At 35.7% G+C, this 23,427-nt stretch overlaps 5 protein-coding genes across 6 annotated transcripts; 2 read left to right on the plus strand and 3 right to left on the minus strand.

Moving 5' to 3' along the window:
• Nucleotides 1–2,087: 2,087 nt before the first annotated feature.
• On the minus strand, nucleotides 2,088–3,422 carry LOC117618141 (aspartic proteinase CDR1-like). Its single transcript, XM_034347755.1, has one exon. The coding sequence runs from the start codon at nucleotides 3,420–3,422 to the stop codon at nucleotides 2,088–2,090; it is 1,335 nt and encodes a 444-aa protein (XP_034203646.1).
• Nucleotides 3,423–4,978: 1,556 nt separating this feature from the next.
• On the plus strand, nucleotides 4,979–9,579 carry LOC117619573 (DNA-directed RNA polymerase III subunit RPC8). Of its 2 annotated transcripts, none has more exons than XM_034349564.1 (8): nucleotides 4,979–5,209; nucleotides 5,593–5,712; nucleotides 5,804–5,899; nucleotides 8,104–8,191; nucleotides 8,368–8,452; nucleotides 8,589–8,658; nucleotides 8,745–8,834; nucleotides 9,112–9,579. In XM_034349564.1, exons 2-8 carry the CDS (start codon nucleotides 5,602–5,604, stop codon nucleotides 9,193–9,195), a joined length of 624 nt encoding a protein of 207 aa, XP_034205455.1. In that variant the 5' UTR covers nucleotides 4,979–5,209; nucleotides 5,593–5,601; the 3' UTR covers nucleotides 9,196–9,579. The 2 variants fall into 2 exon arrangements, with proteins under 2 accessions (XP_034205455.1, XP_034205454.1); XM_034349563.1 differs by having other exon boundaries at nucleotides 4,980–5,209; nucleotides 5,590–5,712.
• A 234-nt stretch (nucleotides 9,580–9,813) lies between these two features.
• Nucleotides 9,814–11,516, minus strand: LOC117617867 (rust resistance kinase Lr10-like). The gene is made up of 2 exons (XM_034347469.1): nucleotides 11,405–11,516; nucleotides 9,814–11,145 (listed from the first exon to the last, which is right to left on the minus strand). Exon 2 carries the CDS (start codon nucleotides 10,979–10,981, stop codon nucleotides 10,001–10,003), a length of 981 nt encoding a protein of 326 aa, XP_034203360.1. The 5' UTR covers nucleotides 10,982–11,145; nucleotides 11,405–11,516; the 3' UTR covers nucleotides 9,814–10,000.
• Nucleotides 11,370–13,997, minus strand: LOC117618142. The gene is made up of 3 exons (XM_034347756.1): nucleotides 12,639–13,997; nucleotides 11,607–11,660; nucleotides 11,370–11,515 (listed from the first exon to the last, which is right to left on the minus strand). Exons 1-3 carry the CDS (start codon nucleotides 13,450–13,452, stop codon nucleotides 11,370–11,372), a joined length of 1,014 nt encoding a protein of 337 aa, XP_034203647.1. The 5' UTR covers nucleotides 13,453–13,997.
• A 1,002-nt stretch (nucleotides 13,998–14,999) lies between these two features.
• On the plus strand, nucleotides 15,000–17,401 carry LOC117617863 (rust resistance kinase Lr10-like). The gene is made up of 3 exons (XM_034347466.1): nucleotides 15,000–15,788; nucleotides 15,942–15,977; nucleotides 16,070–17,401. Exons 1-3 carry the CDS (start codon nucleotides 15,074–15,076, stop codon nucleotides 17,116–17,118), a joined length of 1,800 nt encoding a protein of 599 aa, XP_034203357.1. The 5' UTR covers nucleotides 15,000–15,073; the 3' UTR covers nucleotides 17,119–17,401.
• Nucleotides 17,402–23,427: the final 6,026 nt, after the last annotated feature.

The raw sequence follows: 23,427 nt of genomic DNA on the forward strand, positions 1-23,427 counted from the left end.
TGCTATGGTAGAAGTGTCGAGGTGTTGGTGACAGTTTTCCTGTTGTATATTTGATTACACCAAGCTTCGGTGGAGCTTTGTATAATCAGTTGGCTTAAAGGAAACAGTGTGCTTCTGAAAATCATATCCCACCAAGAAGTTCATCTGTGCCAAGTTCCCATAGGTTCCATAATATCCATCAAGTGCAAAAGCAAAGCACAAAATTTCCTCATTGTGCCTAAGAAAGGTGTTCCTAGATTCCAACTTCACACCCGCACCATGAAAATGCACAGTCATGGCGGTTTGAATTCATTAGATTCCCTACTGTTTGCAGCAAAGGCTCAAAGGAATGGTTAAGTCATTCACACGTTATGAAGCAACCTGTGTGTACTCCTCTGGAAGAATGGTCTGTGTTGTGCCCAAATCAATTATAACGTTGCCCTCCAGCCTTATGGATAGAGGAAAAGGAACCCTATTGTTGCCAACGCTTATTGCTTCCATCGTCAAGAAGTGGTAGTAGTCTTTTTGGACCAAGCGGACACAACTTCGGAGCCTGAAACCACATAATTGCTACCAAAATTTAACTTGCTTGTGTTTTTGGTTTGGGGCCCACCCGGGACCAAGCAATAGGAGAACGATGTGATATGTGTCACTTTTTTTACACTTAGAACAATGTAATTAATGCATCAAACAAGCTAATATTTTTTTTCTTTCTAAGTTTACACTTATTAAATGTATTTAATGTTTCCTTCAATTTATCTCATTTCTTTTACAACTTTCTTATTCCCTTGTTGAAATTTGTTTAAGAAAAAAAGGTCCAAAGGCAATAAGGAGACATTCAAATAAGACTTAAAAAATTAAAATTAAAATTTTTTTTTAGGTTTGTCGAAACATTGCTAAGGAGCTAAGCCCACTCTATATAATTTTTGTATATTCTTTTGACTTCAAACTGAAAAATATAATTTGACAAGGTAAAAATTTCTTGCGATAAAGAAAGCATCACATCATTAATTATTAAACTTGTTTCAAAATCAAAAGAATATCAAACATTGTAAATTATTATAGTTTGATTTTCCAAATGCAAATGTGTTCAAATGCAATATCAAAATAATTCTTGTAATATTTAAATTTAATTACGGATTTTGACCTAAAAATAAATAAATGCTGCAAAATAACCATTCAAAGATTTAAAATAATAATAAAAGGAAAACAAATAAATTTATGATATTTTTAAAAAGAGAGGCGTCAGAATTGTGTGTTCTATTTTGCTAACGTTCTATTTAGTGAACCACTTTTTAGGCTCACTATATTAGACGAGTGAGTGAAGCTTGTTTTTCATTATTGGACTATATAGTCTCATGTGGTAAGAGAGTTGTAAAAACATTTTGATAAATTGAAGGACAATACATTTAATAAGGGTAAAATTGAAAAACAAATGTTAGCTTGTTTGATGCATTAATTAGATTGTTTTAGTGTAAGAAGTGACACATGTTATGAGGAAAAGGAAGAAGGTTCAAAAGAAAAAGTTGTTAGCATTCTACTTTATATGATTGGTTGTCCAGATTTTGTTTCCGTTTTTATTCGATTTTAATTGATTTATTCCAGCAATATATTCATATATAGGTTGACTTTATGAGAAATCATTAATTACCAAACGGAAGTTGAATGAATTTGAATGAAACTTGAAGAATTCTCGACGTTTTATCTCTCGACATGATTTCATATTTTTCTTTAATTTTCTGAAAATAGTCACCAAGAGATGAAACGTACACCGCTATATATGTTCAAAATTTCCAAGAAAAAATTGGCTGGTTTAGGTCATTGCTTTGCTTGATCAGGAAAATCCATTGGAGATGAGATGCAGCTTACGCTTGGAATTACAAAAATTTCATTATTATTACACATTAATTGTTATTATTAATTAATACAAATCGTAATTGCAATTGTTTGTAGTGAAATTATATTTACTTTTCAATCTGAATGAAAATCGATATGCAAAACGAATAATTAGAAAGAAAAAAAAAAGAATAATAATTATTATCAATTTATTTATAAATAAAATAGCGTTACATATATAAGGACAATAATACATGATGAAATAAGACAAATTATTTGGTGCAATCAGTTGGCTTAAAGGACACGGTTTGCTTATTTTTGTCATATCCCACCAAGAAGTCCATCTGAGACAAGTTCCCATAGATTGAAATACTTCTAGTAGGAGCAAAAGCAAAGCACACAGCCTCCTCACGAGCTCTAACAAAGGTGTGGGCAGCATCCAGCTTCACGTCGGCGCCTTTGAAATGCACGGTGAGGGTGGGGGCTTTGAACTCCGCTTCAGATTCACTACTCTTGTAGCAAAGACTCAAAGGAACATTAGGGACATCCACGCGTTCCCTACCGATCGCTTTATCAACTTCAGCTTCCAAATTTGTGTAGAAATCGGAGGGAAAGAAGGTCAATGTGGTGCCCGAATCTATAATAATGTTGCCCTCTCCATTGGCGAAAGTTGAGGGTGGAAAAGCAAGTTTAGTGTCACCAACACTTACTGCTTCCACGGTCAAGAAGTAGAAGGTTTCAGGGTATAGGCCTTGGACAATGGGAGTGGACACAACTTGAGAGCCTGAAACCACAGCATTGGTACCAAAGTTCAACTTGCTTGTGGTTTTAGCTTGTGATTGAATTGAGACCAAGCAATGGGAAAATTTCCCATCTATAGAAGCACCCAATTGTGTAATTAGGGATTCATTACCACCTCCAAGACCAACTACGCCAGAACTTTTCTCATCAAATGTCCCATTATTATCATGCCCACATCCAATTAGGGTTTTGGGGAGTGCTACGTTTCTGCCAGTAGTGGAACCTAGGGTTAGAGTTTCCTGGGCATACTCTCCACGGCTGTGTGATCCATCACCATAACTGACTGAGTACCGGCAATTACTACTTGAGCAAGTTCCATTCAGGGAGACACACTGGTTTGAAGTGCAAGGTAGGGTTTTGTAAGTTGAGGATCTTTCGGGGTCAAAAAGAGGGTCTGTTTGTTGGTAACAACTAGGGCAAGGCTTGCATTGTGTCCAGATGAGATCACTGCCTGTGTCAGCAATGGCTTTGATAGGAAATGGCGGTGTTCCGATTGATGCTTCCATGAGATACTCACCCCGGTTCATGATGAGATTGGCTTCAACTTGGTTAGGGCCATGCTGAGATAGTGAAGAAGCTGCTGGGCTGAAATGGTTGATTCGGTTAATCGATCGGCCAAGGGCATTGGCCAAACGCTGGGAGGGTGTCAAAGAAGGGTTGTAGAAAGGGGATTTTGGTGAATCACGGTGAATGAGATCGACACTGAAGCCACCTTTAGCTGAGGCCAAAGAGAAACTAGAGGCACAAAGAAGAAAGAGCAAGGTTGTTGACAATGCAACCAAGGCACAAGAATGATAAGCTGCCATGGCTGAGAATGATTGTGAATTTGTGATTAGGACAGAGGGATTATGGTGAGTATTTATAGGTAGAGAAGACCCTGAGATTTATGGTTTCGGACAGTGAAGGTGGGATTTGCTCTTCCGGCAGTTGATATCCCAATTTGATTAATTACATGATCATGTGTTGCCTAGATTGACGTTTGTTTCTTTTTTGCTTGGATATTCTGAGAGATATATGAGAATCCGACTTGCGGAAAACAGATTAATTTCCATTTTGTTTTCACCAATATATTTTATATATGGCAAGTTTATTAATGGGGGAAGTCATGAATCGGAAAACTAATTTGCAAGATTTGTCCCAAAATTACCATCGGATTAATGGATAAGTCAAGACAAAAGTCAACGCCTTCAAAGGTGTACAAATTGAAGCTATTTGTAAACGGAAAATACATATGGTACTTTCATTTTGAAGATTATAAGGTGGTAGGTTTGGTATGACTCTTGAATTGAAAGAGGAAATAAATAAATAATTTAAAATTTAGATGAGTAAAAGTTCGGTAGATATGGAAGATAATTAGGCAATTTATTTTTCTCCCTTCGGAGAATGTTAATGCAAATATTTAAAGTTTTAACCCATGGTTAGCTCTTTTTTTTCCCTTTTTTTTTTCCCCTCTTTTTAAATAGGTTGTTTGATTTCAAGAGAGGGTGAACAAAAGTTGACTCTCCTGAAAAAACAAAAATAAAAGTTAACTCAATTACCAGCTTTGCGTAACGGATCATGGTTTTGTATGGATTAGTCAACGTAAAATTGTACCAATAATTGCTTGAGATTTGGTGGGTGGTACTTACTTGGAATATTTCAATTAAAATTGACAAGAATTCTGGTTGTTGTTTGGTGCTTTGAGATTGGACATATTAAAATAAACAGTCTCATATATTGTATCTTACAAGTCCGACGTAGAGGCGTGAGACTCACAAGATCTGACTTGAACTCAACTCTAATCCAATTCAAGCCGAATCTAATTAGAAAAAATAAACCGAGCCAACCGAGGCCTTAGAACTACCAGCCCTTGCATAATCAAAGACGAACTCACATTGTGGACTATATGGGCTACAATCCATGCTTTTTTTTTTTTTCTTTTTAAAATAACATTTAGTTTTAGCCCATAGCCTAACCCAAATTTTAACCCAACCCACCCCTTGTCTAACCCAAACCTAACGCATGGCACTGGCGGGAACGCTACCTAGAGAGAGCCAGAGAGCGGGACATCGAACAGAAGCAGCAAGTGCGTAACACTCCGACCTAATTTATTTATCCAATAAAATTATGAAACTTATTTAATTATGAATTTACAATTTGTTTTCGGTGTAGAGGTAAATTGGACTTTTTATAATTCTAAAGGATTTTGAGGTATTTTTACGTAGATCATATTGTAACAGATTCGAATCGGAATTATAACGAAAAGAAATACGATCAAAATACCCTCCGCGACGTGAGCTTAAAATTTTCGAAGTTGGTTTTAATAAAATCAGAAAAACCCTCCCATTTCCCTCTCCCCCGTTGTCGCGAGCGCCCCCATCCCCCCCCCCCCCCCCGGGACTGTTTATCTAACCGTCGCCACCCCCGTCACAGCGCTCCACCGGAGCTGGGACCGGTCCCAAAACGACCGGCTAGCCTCCCCCGTACTATCCCACCCCGTCGCCGCCGCTGGAACCGCCGGATTTGGCCGGAAAATCAAGAAAACCGGCCGGTTTCGTGAGCAAATTTTCTCGATCTTTTCGGACTTTTCCGGCCACCAAATCTTGCAATCCAGGTATGCTTTTCCATCCTCTCAATGTGCTTTAGCTGCTGGTTGTGTTATTTAGGATCAATTTCTGCGTTTTACGTGTCAATTTAGCGATAATAGTTTGGCCGGTTTTTGGCCCTCAATTCCGGCCACTTCCGCCCAATTTTTGGAGTAGGTCCAAGAACAAAAGTTGCTCCATTCAATGTCCTGATCATGTAGGTAGAAGTCTTGACCGGCGGTTTGGAGTTTTTCCGGTCGCCGGAATCACTTTGGACACCCACGCAGAAGAGAGAGAGAGAGAGAGAGTTTTTCAATTATGCTTGAATTTGTTGATATTTAACATTGCATTCTTTGCCCAAAATCTGCGACTTTAATCTGTGCATACTTGATTTTGGAATGTAATTTAGAAGACAACCCAAATGTTCTACCTCAGCCGAATTGAGCACACTCTGCGTCTGCCTCCTCATCTGCTTAGCCTTCGTCTAGAAGATGCAGTTAGGGGAGAGCTTGAGAAGCTTTTCTTAGATAAGGTTTGTGGCCTTGTACATATTTTGAATTTTGCCCTTTGTTTTTTATTCACAATGTTTTTACTTTGATTCACTGTGATGTTGTTCCTTGTAGGTTATCGCCAACTTGGGACTTTGCATTTCTGTGCATAGTATCCAATCCATTAAGGACGGCTTTATCTTACCTAATGATGGTCATCCAACTTTTAGGGTATATATTTGTTTACCTTACTCTTCTCAATTTTTTGACTATAAAGTGCTTTTGGTAAATTCTGTTTTGTTCAAATTTAGGTTGTTTTAGTTCGTATAAGTGTAGTCAGCTTGCTTGCTTCAATCCGTTTTATTATTCTTATTCATATTCTTTCCAATTTTCAATTGTAAGATACCTCAATTTATTTCCAGTTAGACTGCTCGGTGTATGAGAACCGCCAATCTAAATACTTAGTATCGTTTATATAGATTATTAAGCCTTTAGCTTAATATGTAATAGACAGTGATCTTCTTCTCTATATCCAAATTTGTTTGTTGATTGGTGATAATGGTGTGCTTAAGTAGGCTTGTTTTGCTCAGGTAATTTCACTTGTTTGTGGATTGCTTTTGTTGGTTTTTTTGTTTTTGGTTTCAGAAGAAAATTGGGAAACTTTGGTGTTTTTGCTGATGGGTGGTAAAGATTTAATGGTTTCGGAGAGGGTATTGGGTCGCATTAGGGGTTAATGATTGGTTTAGTTTTCTAATAAGAACTATAATCGTGCTTTTAGGTATGTAGTGGAATAAATTTTGTTGGAGCTGCTTTGGATGATAATAAAGTTGTAGATTTGCATTTGTAACATGTTTCACTCAAAAAGTCTTGAGGGAGAATGGAATGGCTTTTAGAGCATACTTGTTTAGTTTTCAATGCACTGGCATTAAGTGTCAGTCTGTAAGAGGATCCACAATCTGCTCTCTAAAATTTCGCTAAAAACACTATAAAGCTATTTTAGGAGCTCTCTATAAAATTTAAACTCCAACCATACTTCCTAATTTAAAGAGTCATAAATGCTTTTAATAATTTTTAGTTCATTTTTTTAAACAAACTATAGACACAAAAGTAACAACAAAAAATAGTTGGCATTAAATAAATGGTTAAAATACTATTAAAGTAATTGAGCATTAAATTATAGGGAGCCACTAGGAGTCCTTTCTCTCTCCTCAGATTTAGGAGCTCCTAGAGATCTCTCTATTTTAGGAGGTGGATAGGGAGCATGGTTGGAGTTGTATTTTTCCAATTGCTCCCTAAAATTTGTCTAAGGAGGTGGTTTAGGGAGCCCATTGTGGATGCTCTAACTTATAATTCTTAAATTTGGTGATTGCATCTATTTTGATGATTGGTCTTCCATTGTGGTCTAGTGGTTTTGTACGGGTCTTGATTGAAAGGTTGGCATTTTTTTACTTTTATCTCTTATCAGGATTTTATGGGTTTTAATCAAATTTCTCATATTTGATAGAGTACTTCTCGGTAAGGAATGCTTTGAACCACTGGATTTTGATTTTTTGACTGAGTTTGAGTTATGTGATTATTTGTTGTATGAAAACAAAAACGAGTTTTGTTTGGTTGTTTGAGTTGAAGAGTTTTCGACCTAAAATGATTTCGAAACGAGGAATCATATCATTGTTCTTCGTGCATTGGCTGCAGAAGATTGATATCTGTTATGTGTAATTAGAATTCATTACTTGTTTGTCAGTGCCTGCCTGCTAGCTAGCCATTCATTACTTGTTAAATTGATTACTTAATGGCTGATTGTTGGGTTAAATTGGAGCTGCTGATTAGTGGAGAATTTATTCCCTGGATCCTACATAAATTAATATACTCTACCTTCATTTGATATGACAGTATGTAATATACAATAATCTTCTTCTCTATATCCTAATTTTGTTTGTTTTGTTTTTCCGAAACATGGAATCAGAGCAACAAGCTCTTGAGATCTAACGCCACTGCTACCCTTACCCTAGAAAAAAGGAACAAAGAAAGAAATGGACAGCTTCTTCTCTTTTTCCCATTACTATGACATAGGTTCCTTTAAATCTTTTCGCTTGGATTTCTTCTCGGTTCTCAGCTTGATTTACTTCATTCCCTGTGGGTGACAAAACTGACAACTAGGGCCTGTCTTCTCTATGAAATTGAAGTGCCTAATTACCTTGAGAGTGAGTATCACTGGTATAGGCTGATTATTTGTTGTTTACACTTAATGGGTGACTGTTAGGCATTTAGACTAAATTAAGATTTTCAGCTTAAATTAATGTCTGATTTTCAGAGATGATTACCAGAGAAATTAATGTCAGAGTACTCCTTTCATTTGAGTATGCACTATGCAATGTTCTTCTTCTTCCTTTCTAAAGTTTCTTGTTTTATTCCCCCCCTTTTTCAACACTTGGCAGGTGGAGTTCACACTGATTATGTTTCGTCCATTTGTGGGAGAGATAATTGTTGCAAAACTTAAAGAATCTACTGCAAATGGTTTACGTCGTATGTATTCTACTGAGATGAACTGAGTGTAGCTTAATTACGTCTCATTTAGTTTTTCCTTCTTAGTTTCTCCTTGGTGCAGGCAATTCTCACTCTATGCATTGATGGACTCCTCTTTGATAAGGAAGCATGTCTATGTCTTACCCACAGTCTGATTTTGAATCTTTAAATGGCAGTGTCCCTTGAATTTTTTGATGATATTTATGTACCTGTTCATCTTTTGCCTGTTCCATCCCATTCCGTGCCTGACCCAGGAAAGAGGTGACCATCCCTTCCATGTCTGGTTGATATAAGTACAAATAGCGTTATATTTATAATCCTGCATGAATTCTTGTATATTGATATATTTTTAAACACCCTTTAATTTGTAGTTTATAATATTTGCTGAGGATTACAGGGATAGGGTCATGTGGATATGGAAGTTTCCTGATTCAGATGAAGAACTTGTTATTGATGGGATAGACCAGGTTCATATTGTTGTGGTTTGATTTGTCCATACGTACTCAAATTTCTGGTGCCTAAGTGTATGCTAACTTTTAGTTCCAAATGGCAGATAAAATTCCAAGTTCACAGTGTGAACTTTCCTCCAATTCCAATTGAGCAGCCAGAAGACTCAAAACCATTTGCCCCTATGGTGGTTACAGTAAGTTTATGCTTTGAATCTTATCATACGACTGGTGGTTGCATCTAGCTGTAGCATCACCTGATCTCTAGTTCTCTACAATTCTCCTAAGGCAATGAATTATTGCAAAATGCTGCTTTGTGAAACTTCTGTTCCCTTTAAATCTGTGCTAATTCCTCTATGTAGAGTAACACTAATTCTTTTGTTACATCTTTGTTCAAATTAAATGAGGGATCTCTTTTGGCAAGTAGATTTCCAATGAATTCTATGAGCCTCCAATTAATTTCCTATTTTACAGGGATCAATTGATTTTGATGGTTTGGGCCCTGTTTCGTGGTGGGTGGATGCAGAAGATAAGGATGAAGAACCTGAAGATCCTTAAGCTGACAGACCTTCAGCAAAGGGGGGCAACTTCTATCATGTTTCTCATGAATGTGTTTGAAGGCATGAATACAATTTGATTTGAGCTTGTAACTTCTTCATTTTAGATTATACATAAACTATTGTAGTTCAAATTAGCTTGATGGGAAGGTGGACAAACTTTAGTGGTGTAGGGGGTAAGACAATATTTGTATGAATTCCATTGTGAATCAGCTTAGCTTGAGCCTTGGGGGGTTAGTGGTTTTGACCTGCCGCCCCATTTGCAATATCTTGGGGAAACTGCTACTTGCACATATCTAAATGTAATTCTAGCATCAAAGTGTTTCCTTTGAGTGTAGAATTGTGAAAGCACTTGATAGAGTAAATGGACTTGTGTTTTTATTTATTCTTTTTGTAATTAAATGAACGTATTAACAAAAAGGAGGGCAAATCCCTTGGTACAAATAACAACAGGGTCATAAGACCAAACAAGAGAACACAAGGGGGCAGTCCTACCAATAGAAGACAATCCCTAGCTAATAATACAACAAACCCTAATAGCAATTAGCTTATAGGGATCTTCCAATCTGCAACAAGATAGGAGTTTGCAGGTGAGGTTTGAAACACTAAAGAGCACAGCTTACCTAATAAAATTCTGCAATTACTGAAAATCCTACAATTTGAGTGTTACGGCAAGGGGGCAAGAAGCGTTTATGAAAATCCTACAATTTATTTCCTTCCAAATGTAGTAAACAAAGGCAGCAAACAGAAGTCTAATTTTGCTTATTCATTACGTAATCTCCCTTGCACATCAAGATTGCTATATATTACATTGTTTGATTCGCATCAGCAATCAAAACGATTTCTGTAGAATTTGTTACTGTTGATGCACTTGTGGTACTTGAATTGTCCCCAGGAACCACTTCTGGCAATTGTTGTGGATACAAGAAAGGCTTTGGAGGCATTTCAAGGCTCTCAATTTCTCCTTCAAGCATCTCAACTGCTTTATTCATAGAAGGACGGACACTAGGCTTCATTTGTATGCACCACAATGCCACAATGATCATCTTCTTTATGATCTTCTCTTCCTCCTCTGTGGCGTCTTCAACTTTTATGTCCTTTCCATCACTCAATTGGTCAAAAACCCATGTTGGAAAGTATATTTGGCTTGACTTCTCTATGGTTGCATTTAAATTCTTTCTTCTGCCAGCCATTTCCATCAATAGCATTCCAAAACTATAGACATCAGCTTTGTATGAAATACCTCCAATGTTTTTATAGAATAACTCTGGTGCTATGTATCCGATAGTTCCTCTTGCTGCTGTCAAAGATACAATGCTATTATCGAGCGGGCATAGCCTTGCTAATCCAAAATCAGACACCTTGGGAAGAAAATTCTCGTCAAGAAGAATGTTATGAGGTTTGATGTCAAAGTGCAGAATTTGCATGTCACATCCTCTGTGCAGATATTCAATACCACGAGCCACTCCAAGCGCAATTTCAAACATTTTCTCACAATTCAAAGAGACAACTCCTTGTTGAGAAAATAAGTATTTATCAAGAGATCCATTAGGCATGAAGTCGTATACGAGAGCACGCTTTGAACCCTCAACACAGAAGCCAATGAGTCGCACCACGTTGACATGGTGAATCCTTCCAATGGTAGCAACTTCATTGATGAAGTCTTGCCCATTAGCTTTGGACTTACCCAACATCTTGATGGCTACCAGGCGACCGCTACGAAGCTTTGCCTTGTATACCGAGCCATAGCCTCCTTCACCCAATTTTTCCTTGAAACCTTTGGCCATCTTTTTTATGCTTGAGTAAGAATACCTTACTGGCACGAGCTTATTGTTCTGCAAAAAGTCTTCTATATTGTGATGCACTGACAAGTGCCTCCTTCTCCATTTGTATATTATTAATGCAGTTGCACAGGGAAAGCCAAACACATATAAGACTGTGTGCAATATTCCTGCGTAGTTCACAAAAAGTGGACTCAATAGAGATATTAATTGATTGCTCCAATACCATCAACATTTTCCTTAGTACAACATTTTCCTTAGTTACTTTTTTAGCAAAGATGAAGGAATTTGTAAGAAACAAAAACTTGAAAAGAAATAGAATACCTCTTCTGCAACACAAGTGAAAAATGCTACACAGTAACTGAAAAATTTGAATTGCTATAACTGAAAAATGCTACACAGTAACTGATTTCAAGTAGTTCACATTACCTAGGTAAGAGATTACACAGCTTAATGGAAGCAGATAAAGGGGGACATCGCTGTTGCACTTGTTGGTGAGCGCAAAGGCATACACATAGAATACCCCTTCTGCAACTTGGCCTGGTATAGAGCGTATGAACTGTAAGATCTTCTGGTACAATTAAGTATACTTTGATGAATGTAATGCCGGATTAAGAAACTAAGTACTTGCCTGATATCAGGAGTATGGAGTGTATGAACTGTAAGATCTTCTGGTACAAATGTTCTGCATTGCAAAAGAAAATAAGATTCATATTTGCATACAAAAAGATCATAATACATATGTATATATTAGAAATCACCATGTCATAGTCTACTTTTGACCACCAAATTATTTGTAGTGAAAACACCATAAACTAGCCTCCCGTCCCGTACTTTTGATAAAAACTCTCTTCCTATTCCCTTGATCAGTATCTCTAACATAATATATCATGAGAACAGCGTGATTATTTGACAACAAAATCTTGTCAATGTGTATAGTTTCATATCCATCCCATTCTTATCTTTCTCACGGGATTTACCAAGAATAGAGAGCATGCTCTGATACCATGTTAATGTGAAATTATTCGGTAATGATTCTGTGTCTATTTAAAAGGGCAAAGCTTGATAGACAAGACAATGAAACTAAGAATGGTAACCTATACAAGTCAAAAATACAATCAAGGGAGAAATTGACAACTAAGGAAATTAACCAAATATGAAGAATTAAAGTCAAATGGGTGGGTTCTACCATTACTTGGTTCGAGGAATCTCCTGATTTTATTAGTGATCTCTTATTTGAGGAATGTAACATGTAATTTTTCTACGGGCATGATCTTAGGGGGACATGGGGTACTCTATCGGTGGTTAGGTTCTTGGCCCCGCTTTGCGGTTAAGTGAGTAAGACTACTAAGTTAGTCGGATGACCCGATGATCGAACCTGTATGTGTAGATAAACATGCCTAATTCCCGACGACATGGTCCGATTTTTTTGGCCCTGTTACTTATTCCCTCTATCAAGCAATAATACTATCGCTCTTTTCTATAAAACAAAAAAAGAAAAAGAAAAAACAGTTAAATGAATAAATAAGGCTTGGTGGGTGGTGAAGAAGATATTTAACAGCGCTGCATATTACTGACATCATCTGGAGGATCGAGAACAAATATGTTGACTCTAGCTAGCGTTATTGAATAAGTGAAATCATTAACAGATGCACTGTAGTACCTTTGGTTATTGAAGGGCACTTGGTTTTACTCACGTTATCGAGCGTGCAGTTCTTCTCATCCATTCCACATTTGAAGTAACATGAAGCGTTAAACCATGAGAGCTCAAAGCCGCGCGCTATTTCATTATATATACCTTCACAGGACAAGTTCTGGTGCAGATCCCTAGATGTTGAAGGTGACACCACAACCATTTGTGTTATTCTGCAGGACTCCCCCAAATCGAATGAACTTATGTTGCCAATCATGACATAAGAAAACATTCTTAAAGTACTGGACAAAGAAGAATTGGCAGAATTGTTGATGCATGGAGCTGTATCAACAAGGCGAGGAGAATGCATTGGATTTGCACAGCTGATAAATATTATAGGCACTTCACGTATTGCTAGACTAGATGGGTACCAAGGATCAGGGGCGAAAGGATTTCCACCACTAAGGTTCAAGGAGGTTAAAGAGTAACGTGGGTTGGAGAAGTAGTTGTCTTTCTTCTGAACACCAGCATCCACAACTCGGATTGTCCAGTCACTGTAATTGATCGCCTTTACGTAATACTTTCCCGAATACAAGCATATTACTGTAACATTTTCCTCACAATATAGCTCAAAACTGTTGTAGCTACAGTTTTGAAGGCTTCCCTTTAATTGAAAGGGATACTTTATGTTGATATTGCCACAAAGGGCACTATCTTGCACCGTGGATGTTTGGAAACAGAAGGAACAAGGAACAAGGAGAAGGAGAAGGGCTATGTGTGCAGCAAATAGGAGACTTCCTCTAGACATAGTGAGAGAGAATATTAGGAGGAAGGGAAGAGGCATTCAATCCAATAGGAATTTATCGAAATTAAGGAAGAGGACAAAGATTTAATTAGACAAAATAGGTTATGTGGCTATGGCAAATAAGACAGGAGTGACTTCAGAAATGACCATTTGAAGGCAAGTTCACACTCACAAATACAAGAGAGAATAAAAGAGAGGCAAATAAGAATAGTGTCTCTAGAACAAAGCTCTTGTGCAGCACGAAATGAAGAAGAAAACAACTGGAATTTTATTTCTTCTCCTACAGCAGCAGCTCCTTTTCTTCTCTGCTCTTCTGCCTCACATCTCTTCTTTTCTCTTGGTTCGCCTTCCTCTAGTTCTCTTAAACAGCTCAACAATAAAACTCTGCGTTTCTCCGAAGGACAAAGTGCTGCCAATCAACTTTGCTTTCCCACTTTGTCAATGCTGGTCACACTTTGCCTCGAACTTGCTATAACTCTCCCCAAACTCCAGCCTTTCATATTAAATTTATATTAAAATTTTGTAACTGTTGAGAAAATATTGAAAAATCTGTAATGTTGAACCCCAAATAATGAATAAGCAAAAGCATTCACAATCATTAGTATGAGATGATAATAGAAAATTATAAATAATGAATATATCATGCGTAGCTAATGAAGTTTAAGTGGCAAGTTTCCAAAACTTATTATAATGAATATATCAACGATTAAATATTATTAAATATTAAATAAGTAGAAAGAAGACCAAGACCTGAGCTGCAGTCAACATATATTTAAGATTTTTTTTTCCTAAATTGTATTGCTCTGTTTTTTCTACATTCACACTTGACCAGCATGTGCTCTCTGATTGACATATATGAGTCAACACCAATGTGACACGGTATCAGCTGCTTAAATTAGACTGGACCACATTATCTTTAGACTCGTTTTCAATCAGTGATGAAGTTGTGAATGCATTTTCCATTTTATCACCCAAATTTTCAAAAGAATTTAGATGAAAAATTAATAAAATATAAGTCGTATTTAAAAAAACAATCCCACTCACTTAAGGATCTAAAAATAAGGTCATGAGAGGTCCTATTTAATAAAGGCCATTGGATTAAGGGCCAGTTTGGAATTGCTGTTACTTAAAAACAAAGTTGTTTCTATTCAATATATATATACATATATATATATTCCCTTATGTTCTTTCCTTGCCCTTTGGTTTCCTGACAAAAAAGGAGAGAAATGACTGTGTGAAAGCATGATAAAAAGGGGAAGAGATTGTGTTGTAGAATTAAGGGGGAGTGATGCTGTAATTTTGCTTTGAATTATATCCCACATGCTTCACTGGTATTGTTGTTTCATAATGTGCAGGAAAAAAGAAAACCAACTATCACATGGGGCTAGTGTTTAAAGAAAGAAAAAAGAAAGAAACCATCATATCATTCGATCCATTTTTACAAAAATAGATTAAATATTATTGAATATTAATAAGTAAAAAGAAGACCAAGACCTGGGTCTGCAGTCAACATATATTTAACGTTTTTTTTTTTTTTTCCCTAACTTATATAGTTCTGTTTTTTCTACATTCACACTTGACCAGCATGTGCTCTGAATCTGCAGGGATTACACTTTGTCACTGCTGCAGGGATTACACTTCCCATTTTTTTGTTAGAATAATGCTTCTGATCAATTTCTTATGCTGGTTGCTCATAGTAGTAGATGTCGATGCAGTCCATGGCGGAGTAGACCTTAAAATTTGCAGAGAAGCAAGATGTAAACCGGACGGCCCAGCCATCCGATTCCCATTTCGACTTAAAGGTAAGCAGCCAATCCATTGCGGTTACCATGGCTTTGATCTATCATGCACTAACGACAACCAGACTCTGCTCCAGATGCCATCTTCATCTAGTAACCTCTTCGTTGAAAAGATTAAGTACACATCTCAGGAGATTGAAATATATTACCGCAATGATTACCCATCGGGAAATATTTTCTACTTCAGTTTATCTTCTTCTCCCTTACAATTTGTGCCTGGACCAGATAACTATAATTATACGCTATTTAGCTGTTCATATCCAAGGGAAAGGTATGGTGCATACACAAGCTCTTGTATGAGGCAATTGAGCCCTTACCACCTTGACAATCATGAAAACCAGACATACGCTGTCAACGCTCTATGTTCTGTTGATAGACTGCCCCTAGAGTCTTGTACCAAGCTGCATGACTATACATCAATTCCAGACATATCATCCCTTCCAATGAAGTTGCATTGGTCCAAACCATCCTGTCGACATTGCGAAGAGAAGGGCATGAAATGCAGATCAAAGATTAGTGAATATAGTCTTGCACATGTTCAGACTGCAGAAAGCCAATGTTTAGATTTCCCTGAAGGTATCATTTAACTAAACTTGGCTTTGTTGCAGTACTTTGCAAGCAAATATTATTTATTTTCAGTCATTCAAATTCGATCTGATTAGTCAGGATTCAGAATTTTATTGATTTCATAGCAAAAGTTCTTATTAGCTTAAATAACAACTTTTACAGATAGTAGCCGTAGAGGGACACGCATAAAGATATCAGGTGAGTTTTCCATAAATTAAAGCACTTGCATTGCTGGACTATAAATCCGAATCACATGTAATTAGGATAATTTTTGTCATCTCTATCTGCAGTTTGCACAGTTTCTGTGGCTCTTATTGCAGTGGGGGCTCTCATCATCTTCCATGTCTATATCTCCAACAAAACAGAGAAAACAAATCAGTTGAGAATTGAAAGATTTTTGGAAGATTACATAGCTCAGAAGCCAAGCAGATATTCCTATGCTGATATTAAGAGGATAACAAATCAATTCAAGGACAAGTTGGGGCAAGGGGCCTATGGAACAGTTTTTAAAGGGAAGCTTTCCTCTGAATTGCTTGTTGCTGTGAAAATCCTCAACAATTCAAATGAAAATAACGGAGAAGATTTTACAAATGAAATGGGAACAATGGGTCGCGTGCACCATGTCAATGTGGTTCGCTTGGTTGGCTTTTGTGCTGATGGGTTTATACGAGCTCTTGTGTATGAATTCTTACCAAATGGTTCATTACAAAACTTTTTATCATCAGCATATAATAAAAATTCTTTCCTTGGTTGGGATAAGTTGCAAGATATTGCTTTAGGTATTGCCAAAGGAATTGAGTATCTTCACCAAGGGTGTGACCACCGAATCCTCCACTTCGACATCAAACCCCATAACATTTTGCTGGACCAGAATTTCACTCCGAAAGTTTCCGATTTTGGTCTAGCCAAGTTATGCGCAAGGGATCAAAGCGCAATATCCATGACAACCGTCAGGGGAACCATGGGCTACATTGCACCCGAAGTGTTCTCTAGGAACTTCGGTAGTGTGTCCTACAAGTCAGATGTCTATAGTTTCGGGACGTTGTTGCTGGAAATGGTTGGTGGCAGAAAAAACTTTAAGGTCATGGAGGACTCCGTCGACCAAGTCTACTTTCCGGAATGGATTTATAACCTTTTAGAACAAGGAGACGACCTACGGATCCATATTGAGGATGAAGGAGATGCTAAAATTGCAAAGAAACTTGCCATTGTGGGTCTATGGTGCGTCCAATGGCACCCAATAGATCGTCCTCCAATGAAAGTTGCAGTTCAAATGTTAGAAAGAGAAGGTGACAATCTAACCATACCACCCAATCCTTTCTGCTCTACTTCGAACTGAATGAATACAACTATACTGTCTGCAAGGCATCTGGACATTTGCGTACCTCAAGAGTTCTACCAGTCACCATGATTTGATATGAGATCATGCACTGTAATATTACATAACATATGGTGTTGAATATCGTAGTATATGCTAAGTGTTTGGGTTTGAATTTGTCATGAGTCAAATTGTAGTATGGCTAAGTGTTTGAAGTTGATGTATCATTTCCCAACTATGATTCCTTAAGTTTTGCTGCAACTATGATTCCATAATTCATTCAATTACTTTACATTTTCCATAACAATGTCACTATTTGCTCTATATTAATTAGTGATTCGAGCTGGTTTTCGATATTATTTTCAGTTTATCTTGTTATTTTCAAATGTAATGATTTTTAATTCAATTCCATCAATCCTTTATTCATCGAAGGCATAACGACGAATTTATATTGAGTCAGTTCCATCAATCCTTAATTCAATTCACAATTCTCAACATACCCATTTCCAACCAGTTTTGCTTCATAATTGGTAGTTGAAATTCAAAAAAGACTACTTTAAAATCAATATTTTCAAAAGGTGACTTATGGTCTTGTAATGAAAAGTCGAGGAATGCTTTACGTTTAAAGATAGACAAAAAGAAAGAAACCATCATATCATTCGATCCATTTTTACAAAGTAGATTAAATATTATTGACTATTTAATAAGTAGAAAGAAGACCAAGACCTGGGTCTGCAGTCAACCTTTTTTTTCCTAACTTATATTGTTCTGTTTTTTCTACATTCACACTTGACCAGCATGTGCTCTCTGATTAATATATATATATATATATATATATATATATATATATATATGAGTCAATAACAATGTGACAGTATCCGCTGCTTAAATTAAACTGGACCACATTATCTTTAGACTCATTTTCAATCAGTGATGAAAGTGTGAGCGTATTTTCCATTTTATCATCCAATTTTCCAAAAGAATTTAGATGAAAAATTAATAAAATATAAGTCATATTTAATAAAAGAGTCTCGCCCAATTAAGAATCTAAAAATAAGGTCATGTGAGGTCCTATTTAATAAAGACCATTGGATTAAGGCCAAAAGTCACTTTTGTTCCCTGTAGTTTGGCACTTCAATCACTTTTAACCTTGTAGTTACAATTCCGTCAATTTTGCCATTGTAGTTTCGTATTTGTAGCAATTCAAGGACATGCTAGTATTCTTGTCAATTTCTTTAACGATGCAAGGGGCAATTTCGTCAACTCAAAACCTTTGAGTGTAAAAGCTTGTATGAAATTCTCCTCATTTCATATTAGGGCTAGAAATTCAACAACTAATCCCAATTTTTGAAGAATCCTAAACCCAAATGACCAATTTCAAGCCCTAATATGAAATCAGAGGAGTTTCATATGAGCTTTTATGCTCAAGAATTTTGGGTTGACGAAATTTCCCTTTATACCAGCAAAGAAATTGACATGAATACTAACTTGTCCTTGAATTGCTACAAATACGAAACTACATAGTCAAAATTGACGGAATTGAAACTACATGGTCAAAAGTGATTGAGGTGTCAAACTACCCACACCATAAGTGACTTTTAACTTTGGATTAAGAGCCAGTTTTGAATTCTTGTTATTTTTAAATATATAAAAAATTGTTTATGCTTACTTTGAAAATTATTAGTTATAAAGTAAAATAGCTTCATGTTTGGTAAACAATATTTTTAAAGTGTTAGTACAAAAAACAATATTAAAACCGTTTGATAAATTTTAATATAAAATTGTTATAACTATGAATAATGACTCAAATATATAAATTATTTTGCCAATCAATCCGCGAAAAGCACTCAAATATAGACTAAATATATCAATTTTTATATATGAATATTTTAATCATCTGCGAATAGACTGTTTTGCTCACCAATCCGTTTTCTTTTTCTTGGCATTGTGCAGGACCAAAGACCTGAGGGGTTAAAAGTTCTCAGCAGGGTTTCCAATAATTCCGTGACGTTTGAATTTCAATTTCCTTTTATGTCGTTAAAGATTTTATATATTAAAAAAATAGTCTGACATAATGTTATTCAAAACAGCACCAAATATATTATAATTTAATTAAACTATTTATTTGGAACAGTATTAAATGTCTTATAATATTATGGATAAACAATCAGTACTCTCCAAAATAAATTAATATTATTTGACAAAAATTAATCAATATAGTTAGATTTACCAAACTAGCCCTTACATTGCTCAACAATAAAACTCTCATTATTGGTTCTTACCCACCCGTGTAGACCAAAGGAAAAAAGCCATATGCACATAATGCTGCCAATCAACTTTGCTTTCCCACTTTGTCAATGCTGCAGGGATTACACGTCCCATTGTCGGCTACTATGCTGCAGACTCATCCTCTGTAGACGATATTAAAAAAGTAGACCAAGACCTGGGTCTGCAGTCAACATATATTTAAGATTTTTTTTTTTTCCTAACTTATATTGTTCTGTTTTTTCTGCGTTATCTTTAGACTCACTTTCAATCAGTGATAAAAGTGTGAACGCATTTTCCACTTTATCACCCAATTTTTCAAAGGAATTTAGATGAAAAATTAATAAAATATAAGTCGTATTTAATAGAATAGTCCCGTTCATTGAAGGATTTAAAAATAAAGTCATGTGAGGTCCTATTTAATAAAAATTATTGGATTAAGGATCAGTTTGGAATTGCTGTTACTTGTAAAAAAAAGTTGATTCTGCTGTGTTTTGAAAATAATTAGCTGTAAAATAAAACAGCTCCATTGTTGCTAAATATTTTAGTTTAAAATAATATAAAACTATTATAACTGTGAACAATGACTAAAATATATAAAATAATTTTGCCAACCAATCCGCGAAAAGCACTCCAATGATAGACCAAATGTATCAATTTTTTTAATATGAATATTTTAATCATCCGCGAATAGACTGTTTTGCCAATCAATCCGTTTTCTTTTTCTTGGCATTGTGCAAGACCAAAGACCTCGACCTCGAGGGATCAAAAGTCCTCAACAGGATTTCCAATAATTTCTTATGTTTTACAAATAAAAAATTAATGCACAATGTTATTATGATAATTGACTGAGACAATGAAGGGTGTTTTCGTTGTGTGATTGAAACTTTTCTTTAATTCAATTTCGCTGTGTGATTGAACTTTCCAAGTCTTTAAGAAATACAGATAAATTTCTTGGAAATTTTACTAATTTTGGCGTTGAAATTTCTTTACAGTATGTTTGGATGAGGGAGTTTAATTTTTTTTATATAATTTGTAAATGAAGGAAGTTGGACACCTTAATAATAAAAGTACAAACATGATTTAAAGAAATTCTAATTATATTTCTCTTTTCAAAGTTGGAAGAGATCCAAGCATTATTACCTACTTTTTGAAGTATTGTCTACATGCGCGAAAAATTTCAAAAGCAACAAAATTTTCACCTACCACATGTGGACAATAGTTAGAAAAAAAATAGATCAATAATACTTGAATCTCACTTATCTCCCTCAAATAAATTTTTGGGCTTTTCACATTACTCCTTTCAAACATATAAGTCATTTTTTTGATGAAACATATAAGTCCTTTTTAACTTTACTTTTTTTTTTTGGCAAATTTTTTAACTTTACATTTAAAAATAAAATAAAATAAAAATTATTTTTATTTAAAAATATATATATAAAAAAACCATTCGAGCACAATACTATAGAAAACACCTTGTTGTGGCTGTGAAAATAATCACTGTCATATTTGCTGTGAGAGAAAGCAGTTTGGCGTTTGGTAAACTTTTTGTTAAAAGTGTTGTTGGTAAAATAATCAATTTATGAGTGTTTGGTAAATTTTGTGTAAAAGTACTATGAGTTGTGTCTACCGACTAAAAAGGGCATATGTTGAAATTTCTTTTCTATTCAATTGTTTGGTAAAAAGAAAAGCAATTTCATTTTCACTTGCGCTTATATAATTCTTGTATTTAATATGTTTTCTAACCTTAACACCTAAAAATGATTTTAATCATAAAATAAATAAAGTATTACGTTAAAATTGTTAAATCATTGTAATATTTTGGTGCTATCAATAATAAATAGTACATAAAAATATAACCATGAACGAAATGAGATTTCAAGCTAAACGAGAAGACAATGAAATGCTCAACTTCCTTCCTATAGTAAAAGTCACATTCTCTTATTGCCTTCATCAATACTTTCTTTTTTCTACTTGCTAATGAGTCATGAAATTTTTTCTACTTGTAAGATACAATAATAAACTATCAAACATATAAGACAGTGTCTCCCTTCTTTGGCCCTTAAAACGTGATCTGGAGGCACAAGCTTCCCCTTCATAGCAATGTGAAAGTCTCAATGCATTAAAAGATTGAACTCGTCGTCATCGGTCACCACTACATCGTCATATCCAAGAGAACTCCCACAAGCTTGAAACTCATCAATCTCCCCTCGGCAACTTGGATTCCAACCAACACATTTGCCCTAGTTTCACCCTATTGCAAGTGATCTTTAATCAAGTCACTTTTTGTGAGATTGCAAGTCTTGAGTCGAATAGACTCCAGGCGCTCTTGCATTTCTTTAAGTTCAGAAGCTGTGTGCATACCAACACTGCACATGATATAAAAGGATAAAGAAACATCTAAAGAAAGTTCTATGTATTCCTAATTCCGAGTAAAAAGTTTTTGTGTATGGGAAACAAAACAGCCATAAGTAAACCCATTTTTACCACAGAAAAGTAATTGGCAGCAAATTTGGGAAAAATAATGTCAGTAAAACCTAAAAGATGACTAGTGCTTACCTGTATACAATACTACCGCATGTTTATCAGAATGATAGCTGCATTTAAATTCATTGATATTTATTGGGCCCACCTGTCAACCAAAGTGATTCAGTTCTGTTGAAGGAAAATGGTGATCTTCCTAATATAATTTCACCACCACTAATTAAATAATGGGGTTTTATTATTTTAGGTTCGACCCATTCGAAGACGCAAGTCTCTTAATTACAATCCCTTGCTTCAAGGGAAAACCCTTTGATTCCATCATAAAGAAACAGAACGTGTGTGTTTGATTTTGCAGCTGCTCCCAAGTCCAACCTCAGGATGCCTACGTATCCTTTGCGGGAATCAAGCCACTCGTAGTTCAAAGATTCATGATGAATAAATGACTCATCACAAAACGAAGAATTTGAATGGGTTTGATTGAGGAGTTTGAGTGAATTTAGCTGAATAAACCAGGGATTCGATATGGAAATATGTTTGGGATGGTTGCATCTAGATTGAATCTCTAGATTGCCTACGTACCCTTTTAAAGGGATCAAACCAACGTAGTTCGAAAAATTTAGAAATTAATGGGTAAGTGTGGCCCAATAATTTAGAGTTGGTGTCTTTGAGACGATTTGAAGATTTTCATAGGTAGATGACCCAATAATTTAGAATTTGTATCTTTGAGATAATTTGGGGATTTTCATAGGTAGGTGACCTATGGGAAAATTTTGAAATTAATGGGTAAGTGTGGCCCATTAATTGAGAATTTGTGTTTGAGATATTTGAATTTAATCTCATTGGAATTTTCATGGGTAGATGACCCATGGGAAAAATTTGGATGGTTTTGTACCACTTTTTCTTTTTGTCAATGTCCCAGAAAATTAATGAGCAATTTTGATTAACCCACTAATTTTCTAAAGTTGACATTTGCACTTGGACCCAAATATGGCTACAAGGATTTTTTTTTAACTAATCCATTAACCATATGATAGGGAATTTGGGCCTTAGGAAATTTAATGGGTAATTATTTGGGTTACCCATTAATTATATGGGCTTCTGAGAGTCAATGGATAATTATTCTCTGACAGCCCATGATCCTATTTTGGGCTTTTGATGTTTGTTGATAGTTAGCCCATGAGCATGGAGCCCCAAAAAAAAACTTTGGTCCAGCAAGCGATTAGCTATCCAACTCTTTACAGAGTTTGTTTCCAAGTAAAATCAGACCTTGCAATCCCATCTTTATCTGGAATACTTGTGATCAGTCCGAATTAAGAGCAAACACTGTTACTGTTCAGTCTTTAAAAAGGTACACGAAGTCACAATTGATACAGAGCCTTTGCAAACAAAAGGAGAAAACCAAAAAGAAAAACTGCCACAACACATCAAGAGGTTTCAGATTTTTTTTGTCTTTTTCCTCATTTTTTTCCTCTGCAACACCAAGTTTCTTGTGTCTTTGTTTTTCTTTTCTTCCAATCTCCAACAAAGTGGCGTCAGCCACCTTCTTCTTTGTTTTGCTTTGACTTTTCTTCTTCTTTTTAT

This window comes from Prunus dulcis, chromosome 2 (genome assembly GCF_902201215.1).
Source record: "Prunus dulcis chromosome 2, ALMONDv2, whole genome shotgun sequence".
NCBI lineage: Eukaryota > Viridiplantae > Streptophyta > Magnoliopsida > Rosales > Rosaceae > Prunus > Prunus dulcis.

Coding starts and splice junctions, on each gene's coding strand:
- LOC117617867 (XM_034347469.1), bottom strand. CDS start 10,981: ATGGCCAAAGGTTTCAAGGAAAAATTGGGTGAAGGAGGCTATGGCTCG.
- LOC117618142 (XM_034347756.1), bottom strand. CDS start 13,452: ATGCCTCTTCCCTTCCTCCTAATATTCTCTCTCACTATGTCTAGAGGA. Junction 11,661..12,638: donor GTGCCCTTCAATAACCAAAG/GTACTACAGTGC, acceptor TTTGCAATGCAG/AACATTTGTACCAGAAGATC. Junction 11,516..11,606: donor CTCCATACTCCTGATATCAG/GCAAGTACTTAG, acceptor GCTCTATACCAG/GCCAAGTTGCAGAAGGGGTA.
- LOC117618141 (XM_034347755.1), bottom strand. CDS start 3,422: ATGGCAGCTTATCATTCTTGTGCCTTGGTTGCATTGTCAACAACCTTG.
- LOC117617863 (XM_034347466.1), top strand. CDS start 15,074: ATGCTTCTGATCAATTTCTTATGCTGGTTGCTCATAGTAGTAGATGTC. Junction 15,789..15,941: donor ATGTTTAGATTTCCCTGAAG/GTATCATTTAAC, acceptor CAACTTTTACAG/ATAGTAGCCGTAGAGGGACA. Junction 15,978..16,069: donor GACACGCATAAAGATATCAG/GTGAGTTTTCCA, acceptor CTCTATCTGCAG/TTTGCACAGTTTCTGTGGCT.
- LOC117619573 (XM_034349564.1), top strand. CDS start 5,602: ATGTTCTACCTCAGCCGAATTGAGCACACTCTGCGTCTGCCTCCTCAT. Junction 5,713..5,803: donor AGAAGCTTTTCTTAGATAAG/GTTTGTGGCCTT, acceptor TGTTCCTTGTAG/GTTATCGCCAACTTGGGACT. Junction 8,659..8,744: donor TTATTGATGGGATAGACCAG/GTTCATATTGTT, acceptor TCCAAATGGCAG/ATAAAATTCCAAGTTCACAG.